The following is a 14425-nucleotide window of genomic DNA, read 5'->3' on the forward strand; positions in this document are numbered from 1 at the left end:
AACAAACATTTAACAGTAAACAGTCAGAGGGGGAGCCATTTGCTCCAGATGAACAGTACACAGAGGTGGAGACGTTGGTGTTCAGCACACGAATTCCAAGTCCTCATTTAAGCCAAAACATGTCATGGGCCACATGCAAGCACTCATGATATGCAATCAAGTAAATAGTGCAAGAAACGGTTCATAAGTAACTTTGGAAACAGTTTAGGGTCACTCACCTCCACGGCTCCGAAATCATCCAGCACATAACATTGCCTTGCTCAAATCCAAGCCTTAGATCACAAACGCAAAGCAACCAAGTCCTTTAAAAGTTCGGACAGCACTTCCCCTGAATTTCCTTACTTTTCCCAGCCATCACGGCTTCATTATATCCTCAGCCAGTCCCAAAGGTACACACACAACAACAACAAGTTCATCCCATAGCTATTCAGAAAGCTCCAAGTAGTACTAGTACAAGTCAAGCTAGGGAAAAGGTCCGGAAATGAAGGTTTAGTTCAAACCAGAAAAACAGTTTTGGACGTCACTTTGCGGTAATGGCACAACTTGCACTACGATTATCGGATTAGGGTGTAAGACCCACCATTTCGAAGCTAAGAACCAGGGCTATAACAATGTAGAAGGCCACTCAGTCCAAATCCTAGCACAACTAGGTCAAAAATGCAGAATACCAAACCAGAACCGTAATTGCAGGTTCCCAAATCACACAAAACTGTAATCAGTCCAAGTCAGTCTATACAGGTCCAAATACATTGATTCTAAAGGCATCCGGTAGCTAAGACATCAAGCTACATTTCATCAGAAGACACCAACAACAAAATCCAAACCAATCCCAGCCAAAACAGTCAATTACAAGTGCAGTTCGCACATTCTGATCACCCAGAACAGCAACAGTAAAAACGGTATAACTCACTCTACATTACTCCAAATTCCCTGAAATTTTTCAGGCACTTCAAACTCATCAATAGCTACAACTTTCATGTTTTGAGCAAAGGCCAATTCGGCCTTCATCTAGGACCTAAAATTTCGGACAGAATGTTCATCACAAAACCCTTACTTTTCAATTTTTGGTCCAAAACAGAAATTGGTTGCAAATTCCTATCATATGCACCTACTAGAGCCAAAGCCCCTTATTACCAACCATCATACTAGTCCACAACATCAAAATCATATGAAACCAGAAAATTTCTCAAAAATATAAAAACTTCACCCAATCACTTCAAATCAAGAAATAAATCACATAATCCCTCACTTAAGCCATCATTAGGCACAAAATAAGCATCATTAAGTGTAGTAGGATGTTTAATCATCACTTACCAAGAAACAAGAGAAGTAGAGATGTTGGCCACCTAAGACCTTCAAACAAACTTCAATAGACCACTCACAAGCACCCAAAGGATAGATTTTATGGAGTAGAATCTAAGTTATGTGGTTGGTTTTGGAAGATTGAGTGAAATGGAAGCTAGAAAGTTGAAGAATTTTGTCTTCTTTGCTCAAGGAAGAATCGGCCATGAAGGAGAAGAAAATGGTGATTTTTGAGCAATTTTTCAAGATATTTACTCAATTTGGTCAAAAGTCAAAAGTGTGAATAGTTGCCAACAAAGTCCAACCAATGGTTGTGTGACACATGTCACTCCATTAATGCACTCTTATCACTTCTTTCCCTCTCTCACATCAATCATGTCACACACTCTACTTGTCTCTTAACACCCGATAAATTTTTCACAGTATCCGAAACTTAACCTTATTGGCCGAATTTTTCCCGAATTTCCACACTAGCGGGTCCCACGTCCGATATACGCTCTTTATTTCTCAAAAACTAACCGATACTAGAAAATCATTTAAAAACCATTTTTGCTCATAAACTTTATCTGGAAAATTTTCTAATCAAGAAAATGTAGAAAATACGGGCGTTTCAAACTCATTTTTTTTCGGGGCGTCACATAGTAGCTCTTGCGAGTTAACTCCACCATAGCTTCACCAAGTAGTAGTTGACACTCCGTCAACTTTTAAGTAGAGTAACCAGTCTAGTAGATCACCACTTAACTCCAATCTCCATCCACCAATCAACCCCCTACCGGGCCCGAACTCCAAATTAATAGTGATGGTAATACTCGAGTATACCGAATCCAGTGGACCATATCCATAGGATTCCACAATAAATAATAAACGATAAACAGTAAACAGTAAACAGTACCTATGGCTCGCCAATCTCCTCGACCAAGCCCTTACTAAATCGATTCGACTGACTAACCAATAGGGTTAGGATCCCAGGCAGTATTCTAGTCATACACACACATATATATATCAAGCTAATTGTAACCAGTGCACAATAATAAGTCACATTAGGGTGAGTGCGATAAAGCACACCCTTGCCCTATTAAACAAGTTAAGTACCATCCAATCACATTAACAAAGCAATTCATTTAAGTAATAAGTTCAAACATACACTTGGAAACACTCACCAATGATTTATTGCTTTTCAAAACCAAGCTTAGGTTCAACTCTCTGGCTAGAGTCAAAATCTGCAATAAAATACCGTTTAATAGTTTGCAATCAATTAGGGTTTCAAAATAGAGGAGTTTCGGTTAAAGAAAACCAAGTAAATATAACTCATTTAAGTATTACTCATTTTACTTATCAAATCCTAGGAAATTCATGCTCGCTCTTTTGGTTTCAATAAATAAGCGTTTAAAACTTTTAAGTTCGCAACTTGGTATTAGAAACTAGGAAATCGCGTTTAAAATGGTCACTACTTTCTCCTTATAAAACATTTAGGTTTTGGCAAGAATTTTAGCTTATACATCTGTACTAAGGGGAACTCAAATACCCTAAGCAATCCTAGTTCAATTCACCCAAGAAGCATCGCTTAAGTTCCGTTTTCACTCGCTTGAATTTCAAGAAAAAAAAAAACGGGTAGCACTTCCTTTGTTTTTCCCTTATTTTCCAGCCATTTTCAAGGCTTCTTTTTCTTCTCAATGTAGACACCAAAATATTATTTATTTAATTCAATTTTTGCTTTATTTTGTATTTAATTCAATTTTAGCTTTATTTTTATTCTTGTTTTATTTTATTTTATTTTATTGATTAAATGATAGTTAGTATTTATTTTTGCTTATTTTTATAAATTAGGTTCATAATTTTTATTTTTAAGATATTTTTCCATTAAAATTCTGAAAAGGAAAATTTTCACAAAAATATGTTTTAATCATCTTAGATTCGATTTCTTTAAAATAAATGAAAATTTTTGCAATGCAATTTCAATTAGGAATTAGCTTTTTCTTTGTTTACCTAATTTGATTTTTGAAAAACAAAAATATAATAAATAAATAAAAATAAAAAGATAGGTGGGGGGTTTGCATGTTGGACAAGTGTGCTAAAGGAGCATTAGACAAGTGTATTAGGGGAGTATTGGACAAGTGTTAGGGCATGCAAATAGGACAAGTGTCCCCATTTTGTTGATACCACATGCAAGGAGGGAGAGGTGGCAAGACACTTGTAAGCCTAGGAGATTTTGGGAAACAAAAACCAAAGGGAAAAAGCAAAGGAGAGGTTATGGGTGGACAAAAGAAAAAAACAAGGCAAAAGAGCAAGAGAAACAAGAGGAAGACCGAGAAAGGGTTTGGAAAAAAAGGAAAAGGACCGGAGGAAAAAAAAGAAAGGAGATTAGGAGGTGGTGGTGGCTGAGGAACCAATAGAGGGAAAGGAAACCAAGAAGAGCGAGGAGAAATCTGGAACTAAGTAAGGAAAATCTGGGAAAAGTTTACGGGCAAGAAACCAGAGGAAGAAAGAGCTTCGGGGCGGAGGAAACAAAAAGGAGGAAATCTGGAAAGAAAAAAACTGGGAAAAAAAGAAAGAAACAAGGAGAAAGCTACGGAAAAAGGCTAAATAAAAAAGAAAAAACTAGAAGAGAAGTTTCGAGCAGAGAGAAAGGGAGGAAAAACTGAGAAGAGAAACCGAGAGGGGGTTGCGGGAAGAGGGAAAAAGAACGAAAAGAACAAGGAGGGGAGTTACAGGCAAGAGGGGAGAAAAGAGAGAAAAAAGAGGGTTTCGGCTTGTAAGCACAAATTTTGTTGCCTAAAATAAAAGACAAGAAAACTTGCACAAATATCAAATTTATTGAATTAAATAATAAGTGGGTTACAATCTCTGAAAGTTCTTCAATCGAAGAATTTAATCCCCTGATTCTTTTCTTCAAATGAGCTTAATCGAAGGGCCCAAAAGCTTATTCTCCAATCGAAAGAGTGTTTCCTACAACTTCGGCATAGAAAACGATTGATTTGATGGTGGCGTCAAATACTTGGAATTTCAAATCTTCAAAACCGATAGCAGGAGGATTTGTTTGGCTTGATTTGGACTTGCATTTGAGGAAGAAAGCTCTTGAGAGAATTTGACAGAGTTTCTCCGAAATTTTTGGAATTTTCCTCTATCTTTGCCTTGAGGAAAGACCTTTATTTATAGCCAAAATGTGTAGGCTAAGAAAACCCTCAGAACCTTCCTGCATTTTGGATCACTTGTGCCTTAAGAAATCTATTTAACTTGGGCTTAAATAGTGGGCCAATCCAAATGGCTCATGGTGAATTAATAAATCGATTAATTCACTCCAACTTAAATGGGCATATGAATTTAATTTGGTTTAGTAGTCCATATAATATTGGCCCAATTTGCCAGTCCAAAACATGATGGACTTCTATAATTTAATTTAATTTAGTCAAGATCGATTTAATTTAAATAAATCTTGACAAAAATAAATTAAATAAATTTTCTTTGTCTACAAATGCTCCCACTTCAAGACTCAATTGAGACTTGCTTGTCAAGGATTAAAATTGAGACTTGAAGTACATGATTTTTTTTTCTTAATAAAAGGAAGCTAATTTCTTTGCCAATTTGGTGACGAGCAATAAGAACCTAGATTAAAAAATGGTCCACGCCATTCATGAATCATGTGTGGTCTACGCCAAAGTGCAATGCGCAGGATCATTCCCCATGTGATTACAATGAAATTACCACTTATATGCAATGAGTCTCGAACCTCAGTGGCTTGGCAATTGCCAAGACCAGTTGCATTGCCCGAAAGATGACCCATTGTATTTTATATTTCCAAATGCTGCGTGGAACTGGTCATCAAACTTATAGAAAATTGGTCAATCAAAGATGCATTGTTCCACTTTCCCAAAGTCACGTAATTGCTTATGGTAACTGGCAATATATTGAAGTAAGAAATGGAAGCATCCAATTGGGTATCACTGCTTCTATTGCAACTTGGTTTCAATCTTGCACTTGGGAAATTTTCTACGACTACGGCCCCGCTTAAACATCTTCAACAATCAAACATGGCCACCAAATCATTCGGTGGAAACTTCCCATTCAATAATTATCATGGAGCTTACACCTTAGACAACTGAAACAAGGTGCCAAGATTAGGAAACACATCAAACATTGACACTTAATACCGGATACAGCAAGCTTCCTAAATTGAACCGGGAACTTCTCAATTCACCTCACAATAGTCATTTGAAGTTAATAGCTTCGAAATTCAAGTTCAAGACGCTGCTATAGTCAGCCTCCGCAATTGAACCAAGTTGATTTGGGCATAGAATCATCATGCCCGTGGCTTCATTTGTTCTTTAAGAAGTCATGAGACCACTTTCCATTTGATTTGCGATTGATTCCATGAAATTAGAAGTTGTCTAAATCGAGTCTTACGAGGAAAGAGTAATTGCTAAAATCAATGCCCAGGCAACTACCTTTGCTAGCCAAACAATGTTCATTAATTTGGGAATTGCCAAAACTCAAATTAGGCAACACAAGTTTACAAATTCCAATAGCTTTCCAACTTCAATGTAAATTTTTTGAAGTCAATAAGTAACATTCGAATTGGCTACTGGACCCATATTTCCAAGTGGTATGATTTCCAAAACAACCAAGACTTGCCCGATTAAAAAGAAAAAAAAAGAAGGAGTTGCATCGAACTGAATGATAGTCCGCTGAGCATGTAATTCCAAGTGCTCAAATGAGTGATTAATCACAATCATTGGGGGCTCAAGTTTCTGGACCACTGCCATGCATTACTCCACTTTCCCAAAACTCCTCAAGCGTCAAGCAAGATATTGAAAATAGAAAGTGCCAAGACCAACTCATGGCCTAAACGAGCTTTCCGGCAATGTGGTGCTTCCCAAATTTCACCAGCTTCCTCAATTGAATACCATATGAACATATTGCCAAAATTTTTTGTAAAACTTTCGAATAAGAAATTGATTTCCTCGCTTCTAGCATATATGAACTTTATATAAAAAGACAAGGTTACCCGAAGCTATGCCGAAGTTTCCCAGCTTTCTTGAAGAATTACAATTTGCAAGTTTCACACCAGGTAACTAGTAATCTCGTCTGGAAACTTTCAAGCTAAGGAATTCAATTTTCTCACGGGTGCTGCCGCTGAATTTTAAAGTTCTTCTCCTTTTTTTTTTTTTTTGACCTGGTTGCCATTAAGAATTCAATCTTCTTGCACTAGTTGCTTGTTCAATTGACCTAATGACACTTAGTGCACATAGGGACTGATTAGCTTTGATTCATGCTTGACCCCCTGTCTCAAGTCAATTTTGGACTCCATTGTCATTTTGCATGTGAACTGGCAACATATGAAGATATGAAATTTGTAAGCACCAATTCCTTTTTTTTTCTTTTTTTTTTATTACTGTCGGACAGAACCTGGCTCATCATAAACCTGCATATTACACGTTTTTTGGTCCTTGAAATCCGCATTGCATGATCTTGCATTGAACGAATGGCATAGCCGCCTCACCGCATATTCACATTGTTTAGATCAACACCATTGGATACAGTAACTTGCCAAATGGTTTCTTCATGCTATTATTCATTAATAATTGGTCCAATGCCAAATCACTCAAACTTCATTTGTTGCTTTGCATGCAATACACATTTTTTGTCTCAAGCCACGGCACTTACAATCGGGCCAAGTCCATAGTGTTTTTTTTTTTTTGGCTTTTCATGTCAATTTAATTGATAACTGACATGAAGTGCTCACCAACGCATGCATTGTAACTTTCTTGGAAATGCGTCCTTCTTATGAGTTTTTTTTTTTTTTTTTAGTTGCAGCTTGTATTGACACCCATTGAAGCGAGTTGACGTTCCAATTGTGTTTGACACTTTATAGCTCGTGGAATTCAAAACACTAAGGTAGCTCACATGCCTCATGATTTTCACTTCTTGTCAATGCCAATTTTTTTTGTGATATGAAAGGAGGATCCCTTGCGACAACATACACGGTGGACCCTCACTTTGAAGAAAGTGCAACCGCAAACTCCCACGAGAGCCCATCATGGCTTGAGGAGTACAAAGAAGATGGCACAACGAAAACTTGAAGAAGGTGCAACCGCAAACTCCCACGAGAGCCATATTATGGCTTGAGGAGTACATGAAGGAGATGGCACAACCAAAATTTGAAGAAAGTGCAACCGTAAACTCCCACGAGAGTCTATCATGGCTTGAGGAGTACAAAGAAGGAGACGCGATTACCCACTTTAATAAAAAAAACTTACCCAAAATTCAAGAAGCCTTTTACTATCTTCGATCATGCTATTTTAACCAAACTTTCTTTTTCCTTGCTTTTGTTGCAGGTAGGTCTTGATGCAATGGTGGTGTTCAAGGAAGTCACATCTTCAAACGAAAAGTATCTCCTTATCGCTGACAGTGATGGTGACTCTGGTGACAAAGGAACGAAATTATTGGTGCATCCCCCTATACAAGGAACTTACTTTGGTAAGTGGCCTTCTCACCAGTACTCAGAATTGAAGGACTGGTCACTTGAACTTCCTCAAGATGATAGCACGAAGGTTCACTCCTTGAAATCCCTTATTCATGATAAGGAGCCAAGGACAACTCCTTTTCAAACCCTTGGCAGGCGGATCATAGACCGAGATGCACACTGGGGTCCTTCCTTGAGACTCATTGGTGCATTTAGTTACATCGAAAATTACTGGGAGTGGTTGGAGGATATCCTCGATAGGAGCAAACAAGTGCTCTGTGAGAATTACTTGTTTGACGCCTTATATGCTTCGCTTTTCACATATGATAGGAATCCCCATGTACTTAGGGCATTCTGTTGGCGTGGTGTCCGGACACTAATACCTTGCATACATCTGCCGGAGAATTGTCTCTCTCACTTTGGGATTTGCACAAGTTAGGAGGACTTCCAATCATCGGGGGTATTTATGAAGAGGTAATCCCATGCGCGGAGGAGCTAACTGGAGTTAATGAAAAGAAATTAAGGCATATTCCACAAAGTTGTGAGTATTTGTTCGCAGCCTTACATCATCTTCAACATGGGGAATCCAATCCAGCCGGAGTTTCTGCTACCCAATGAATTAACTTCTGGTTTAAAGGCAAAACCAGGTACTCAAAGCCAAAGCAGAGAAGGATAAAGAGGGCATCTCGTGCTCAAGCGACCCAGAATCCGGATGGAGAAATTGGACAACCACGCAAATTTTCAAGTCAGGACAATGGTGTATTTGATACCATCGGAGTTAAACTTCACTTGCGGGAAGAGATCTATCTTGCAGCATTTATATCTTGCTGGCTCTGTGTTTTTGCTTTATCAGATGAGGACCTCTATTATATTAGACCATCTAATTTCAAAATGACTAGTATTGATGTGCGACGGATCTAGACGAACACCAAGTTGTGATGATTTGCGGAACTTTGACCCTTCTAGAATCACAAGCCACGAACTAAGGAGATTCCTTAACCCAAGACTAGCAAATTTAGTGAACCAAAAGTATAGATAGTAGAACGCCACAATCAAGGAGACTACTTGATTGATAAGTTCAATGAACAGCTTGAGATTGATTCTCAAGTATTCAAAGGAAATTCTCTTGAGGCAAGAGAGAGTGAAATAACTCACATATATTTTATAAAATCTGAATTGTTCTTTAATGAATGAAAACCTAGGCTATATATAGCCTTACAGGACTCAAACCCTAGAATGTCCAATGGACGACCTTGCCCTTCATTAAGGGTGAAAATATCTAACAACTAATTAACTAAAATTAAGACTCTAAATTCGGCCAAAGTGAAGGGAAAATTGACCGAAATTATTAATGCTAACAAACAACTAATAATGGTAATTAAAACCCTAATTAGCAAGCTAGTACTCCATGAACTAGTCTTCATTTGGCTCTTCCATTTGAAGGAAAGTGTAGAGAGTAGTTTCTCCATTATGTAATCCTTCAATGGTCCTCAAGTCATCACCAACTCGTTCTTGAATCGTGCAAACAAGAGCTTGAAGTGAATCTTGAATTCTCCTAGCACGCGCTCTTGTAATTGGACCACTGGGTATTTGCATGACTTGAGCACTAGAAGTTTGAGCAGCCTTGAGCCCCTCCTCATTAGTCCCCTCCTCTTGAAGGTGATTTGTCCTCAAATCAAACTCATCGTCTGCATGAAAAGGACTCAAGTCAGAGACATTAAAAGTAGCATGTACCCCATACTCACCTGGAAGTTCAAGTTTGTAGGCATTGTCATTTATACGCTCCAGGACTTGGAATGGACCATCTCCCCGTGGAAGTAGCTTACTACGCCTTTTGACTGGGAACCTCTCTTTGCGCATGTGTATCCATACCCAATCGCCAGGCTCAAAGACCATCTTGCTGCGCCCCTTGTTGGCACTTTGGATGTATTGAAGTGTATGCTTCTCGATGTTGGCTCGCACCTTAGTGTGTAACTCACGTACATATGCAGCTTTGTTCTTTCCATCCAAGTTAACTCTCTCATGAACAGGTAAAGGAGTTAAATCCAAAGGTGTGAGAGGGTTAAAGCCATACACAATTTCAAATGGCGAATAATGTGTAGCAGAATGAACAGTGCGATTGTATGCAAATTCCACATGTGATAAGCAATCTTCCCAAGATTTAATGTTCTTTTTAATAATTGCGCGCAATAGGGTAGATAAAGTCCTATTAACGACCTCGGTTTGACCATCAGTTTGTGGGTGGCTAGAAGTAGAAAATAGCAATTTAGTACCTAGTTTACACCACAAAGTTTTCCAAAAATAGCTAAGGAATTTGGCGTCCCTATCAGAAACAATGGTGCGTGGCATGCCATGTAATCTAACTATCTCACGAAAGAATAAATCTGCAACATGCTTAGCATCATCTGTTTTAAGACAAGGAATAAAATGGGCCATTTTGGAAAAACGGTCAACTACCACATAGATTGAATCATGTCCTTTTCTAGTCCTAGGTAGTCCAAGCACAAAATCCATTGACAGATCAACCCATGGTTCATGTGGAATTGGCAAAGGCGTATAGAGACCATAAGGGTGTACCTTTGATTTTGCTTGGTGACAAGTCACGCACCTCTCAATGTGGCGTTCCACGTCACTCCTCATGCGTGGCCAGAAGAAATGTTCTTGGAGAATCATTAAGGTCTTGGCAATGCCGAAGTGTCCCATTAGCCCTCCTCCATGAGATTCTCTTACTAAGAGTGTGCGCATGGAGCTCTTGGGAATGCAAAGTTTGTCCTTGTAGTATAAGAACCCCTGAGAGATGAAATAATGCTCACGAGAGTGTCGTGGCAAGGAGGAAAAAATCTCACCAAAATCTGAGTCAGTTGCATAAAGTTCTTTAAGGAATTCAAAACCAAGCAACTTAGCATCTAAAGTAGTGATAAGTGCATACCTTCGTGAGAGTGCATCAGCCACTACATTCGTCTTACCTGTCTTGTATTTGATCACAAAGGTAAAACTGTCAATGAAGGTAATCCATCGTTCATGTCGCTTGCTCAACTTGTCTTGGGACTTGATATGCTTAAGTGACTCATGATCTGTGTGCAAGACAAACTCACGAGGGCGAAGGTAATGTTGCCATGTTTGTAGAGCTCGCACTAAGGCCATTAGTTCCTTATCATAGGTTGAGTAGTTTAGAGCAGCTCCATTCAACTTCTCGCTAAAGTAGGCAACTGGGCGACCCTCTTGGAGTAAAACAGCTCCAATACCTATACCAGAAGCATCACACTCTACTTCAAAAGCTTTGTCAAAATTAGGTAAACTAAGAACAGGTGCATGTGTGAGCTTGTGTTTAAGTAATTGGAAAGACTTAGCTTGTTCCTCTCCCCAATGAAATTGCACATCTTTCTTGACAATTGACGTAAGTGGGGCAGCAATTGTGCTAAAATCCTTGACAAAACGCCTATAGAAGCTTGCCAAGCCATGGAAACTTCTCACCTCACTTACAGTGGTAGGGGTTGGCCATTCACTAATAGCCTTCACCTTGTCTTGATCAACATGAATTCCCTGCTCACTTACAACATAGCCTAGGAAAACCAATTGATTTGTGCCAAAGGTACACTTCTTAAGGTTAGCGTAGAGGCTCGCCTCGCGAAGTGCATCTAGGACCATTTGTAAATGCACAACATGCTCATCTAGACTTTTACTATAGATCAAAATGTCATCAAAGTAAACGACCACAAATTTACCAATGAAAGAACGTAAAACATGATTCATGAGTCTCATAAAAGTACTTGGTGCATTGGTTAGCCCAAAAGGTATGACCAACCACTCAAAAAGTCCATGTTTTGTCTTAAATGCAGTTTTCCATTCATCTCCTTCTTTCATGCGAATTTGATGGTAACCACTTTTCAAATCAATCTTAGTAAAAATGATTGCACCATGTAATTCATCAAGCATGTCATCCAAACGAGGTATGGGATGGCGGTACTTTACCGTGATGGCATTAATTGCCCTACAATCAGTGCACATTCTCCACCCTCCATCTTTCTTTGGAACAAGTAGAACTGGTACAGCACAAGGGCTTAGACTCTCTTTAATCCAACCCTTACTAAGCAACTCCTCCACTTGTCGTTGTTGCTCCTTGGTTTCCTCAGGATTGGTCCTATATGGTGCCTTGTTTGGAAGGGAAGATCCAGGAATGAAATCAATTTGATGTTCAATTCCCCTTAATGGAGGCAATCCATTAGGTATATCCTCAGGAAAAACGTCTTGATACTCCTGTAAGAGGTTAGTAATAACACTAGACAAAGAAGCATCAAGAGCATTAGTGAGTAAGGATTCCTTGCCAAATAAAATAAATAAAACCTGATTAGAATGCAAGGCCTGTCTCACATCTTTCACCTTGGCAAGCATGCTGGGTTTTCTCTCTTATGTGGGCTCTAAGGCCGAATGAGAGTGATCCAACTTGCTTGAAGAAGGGTCGGCCAATACTAATCTCTTAGCTTTGGCGTTGTCTTTCTTGGTGGTAACATGAAAGTCATACTCTTTTTGTAGACTAACTTGATCCTCATGCACTTGTTGGGGTGTAAGAGGTGCAAGTGTAATCTTTTTACAATTATGCATGAAAGAGTATTTGTTCAAGAAACCATCAAAAGTGACTCTTTTGTCAAATTTCCAAGGACGCCCTAAGAGTATATGTGCAGCTTGCATTGGTACAACATCACACATGACATCATCTTCATACCTACCAATGCGAAAAGTAACCAAAACTTGTTTATGAACACGTACCTCGCCACTGTTGTTTAACCACTGAAGCTTGTAGGGACAGGGGTGCTCACTAGTTGGCAAGTTTAGTTTCTCCACCATTAATGCACTAGCAACATTAGTGCAACTTCCGGGGTCAATCACCAAGCTGCATACCTTGTTGGTCACATGGCACCTAGTGTAGAAGATGTTGTCACGTTGAAGCTCATCCTTACTAGCTTGAGTAGCTAGTGCCCTTCTTGCTACCAATCCAACTTTGTCTTGAGTTGGAACTTCCTCTATCCCATCTTCCTCTTCAACCAAGGGAGGCATGTCTTTGTAATCCTCCTCTTCATCATCAGTGACAATGTCTCCATTTGGTAGGACAAGCATGGTCCTTGGGTTTGGACATTGGCTTGCAATATGTCCAACTCCTTGACACCTCCAACATTTGGTGTCACGATTCCTAGGTTTTGAAGTTTCAATTGTTGGTTTTGAAACAACCTTGGAGTCGGTTTTGGCAAAAGGTGGCCGTGAGCTTGATCCTTGATCTTGCTTCGGCTTTGGAGTGGTCCAAGTATTCGAACCTCTCTCTTCCCTTCTAGGCTGGAATGGTCGAGTAAATGTTTGTGGATGAGGGTTATAATTTCTGGTTGTACCCCTCCTCTTGAGCCTTTGCTCAATCTTGATAGCCTTCTCCACCATATCTTCTATCTCCACATAGTATTGAAGCTCCAGTTGATCGGCTATTTCAACCCTCAGACCATTGAGAAATCTTGCCATTGTAGCCTCTCTATCTTCTTGAATGTCAGCTCTTAACATGGAGATTTCCATGTCCTTGTAGTAGTCCTCAACTAAGTGTTGACCTTGCGTCAAGGTTTGAAGTTTTTGGTACAAGTCTCTATGGTAGTGACTTGGTACAAATCGCTTCTTCATAAGCCTCTTGAGCTCAGTCCAAGTGGTTATAGGTAGTTCACCACACCTTCTCCTGCTTGTAACCACTTGTTCCCACCAAACTATGGCATAGTCGGTGAATTCTACTACGGCAAGTCTCAATTTTTGTGCATCGGTGTAGTCATTACAATCGAATACTAGCTCCACTCGACTCTCCCATTCAAGGTACGTATCCGGATCAGATTTGCCTTGGAAAGGCGGAATCTTCATCTTAATCCCCTTGATTGCATCACCGATGGCTCTTGTGTTTCGCTTTGGTCTTCTTTGCTCGTATGCCTCATGTTCCGAATCGGCATTGGAGTCACTAGATTCCCCCAGGGTGGATTTTCCCCTAGATTTCCTAGAAGAAGCCCTAGATGAACTTAGTTGATCAATTTGCTCATGGATTGTTTCCAACCTTTGGTCAAATCTCCTCTGCATTTCCTTCCACATATTATCCATTTTAAGTGATAACTGAGCAATGGCAAGTTCATTTTCCTGAGACATGGTGAAACCTGCAAAACTTGACAAATTGTTAGTAGAAAAAAAAATGCCTCACTTGCTCCCTTAAGTGTTTCACTCCTCTCGTGTTTTCACTCAAGTGTTTATGGCACTCTAATGCTCTCACCAATTCACTTCTCAAACCACTTGATTGTTTCCTTTGAAGAAATCAGAAATTTTCTCAAAGACGTTCAATCAAACCTTAATGAAACAAGAAGCAAGAGTAGAAACGGAAAGCTCAAGTAATGAATGCGATAAGGAATGGAATGTCCAAGTACAACGATGGAGTTTCCCAAGTGTTTACTTAATTGCCCAATTGATTTTTGGAAACAAGTTAGGTGTTGGACTTATTTGGAAATTTCCTTAAAGTCGGCTAACCAAACAGAATTATTACCAAAATTTTTCCAGATTCCCTCTCCAAAAACCTTCCTAAAGTCGGCTATAACAAATCAGAATTGTTCCCAAAGGTAAATTCCAGATTTCCTTCTCTTTTGAAACCTCCCAAAG

At 39.3% G+C, this 14425-nt stretch overlaps 1 protein-coding gene across 1 annotated transcript; it reads right to left on the minus strand.

Moving 5' to 3' along the window:
• Positions 1-9432: 9432 nt before the first annotated feature.
• Positions 9433-13924, minus strand: LOC140012690 (uncharacterized). Its single transcript, XM_072060972.1, has 5 exons — positions 12530-13924; positions 11680-12019; positions 10371-11007; positions 9497-10007; positions 9433-9450 (listed from the first exon to the last, which is right to left on the minus strand). The coding sequence occupies exons 1-5, from the start codon at positions 13922-13924 to the stop codon at positions 9433-9435; spliced, it is 2901 nt and encodes a 966-aa protein (XP_071917073.1).
• Positions 13925-14425: the final 501 nt, after the last annotated feature.

The sequence above is a fragment of the Coffea arabica genome, chromosome 8e, assembly GCF_036785885.1.
Source record: "Coffea arabica cultivar ET-39 chromosome 8e, Coffea Arabica ET-39 HiFi, whole genome shotgun sequence".
NCBI classification, from domain to species: domain Eukaryota; kingdom Viridiplantae; phylum Streptophyta; class Magnoliopsida; order Gentianales; family Rubiaceae; genus Coffea; species Coffea arabica.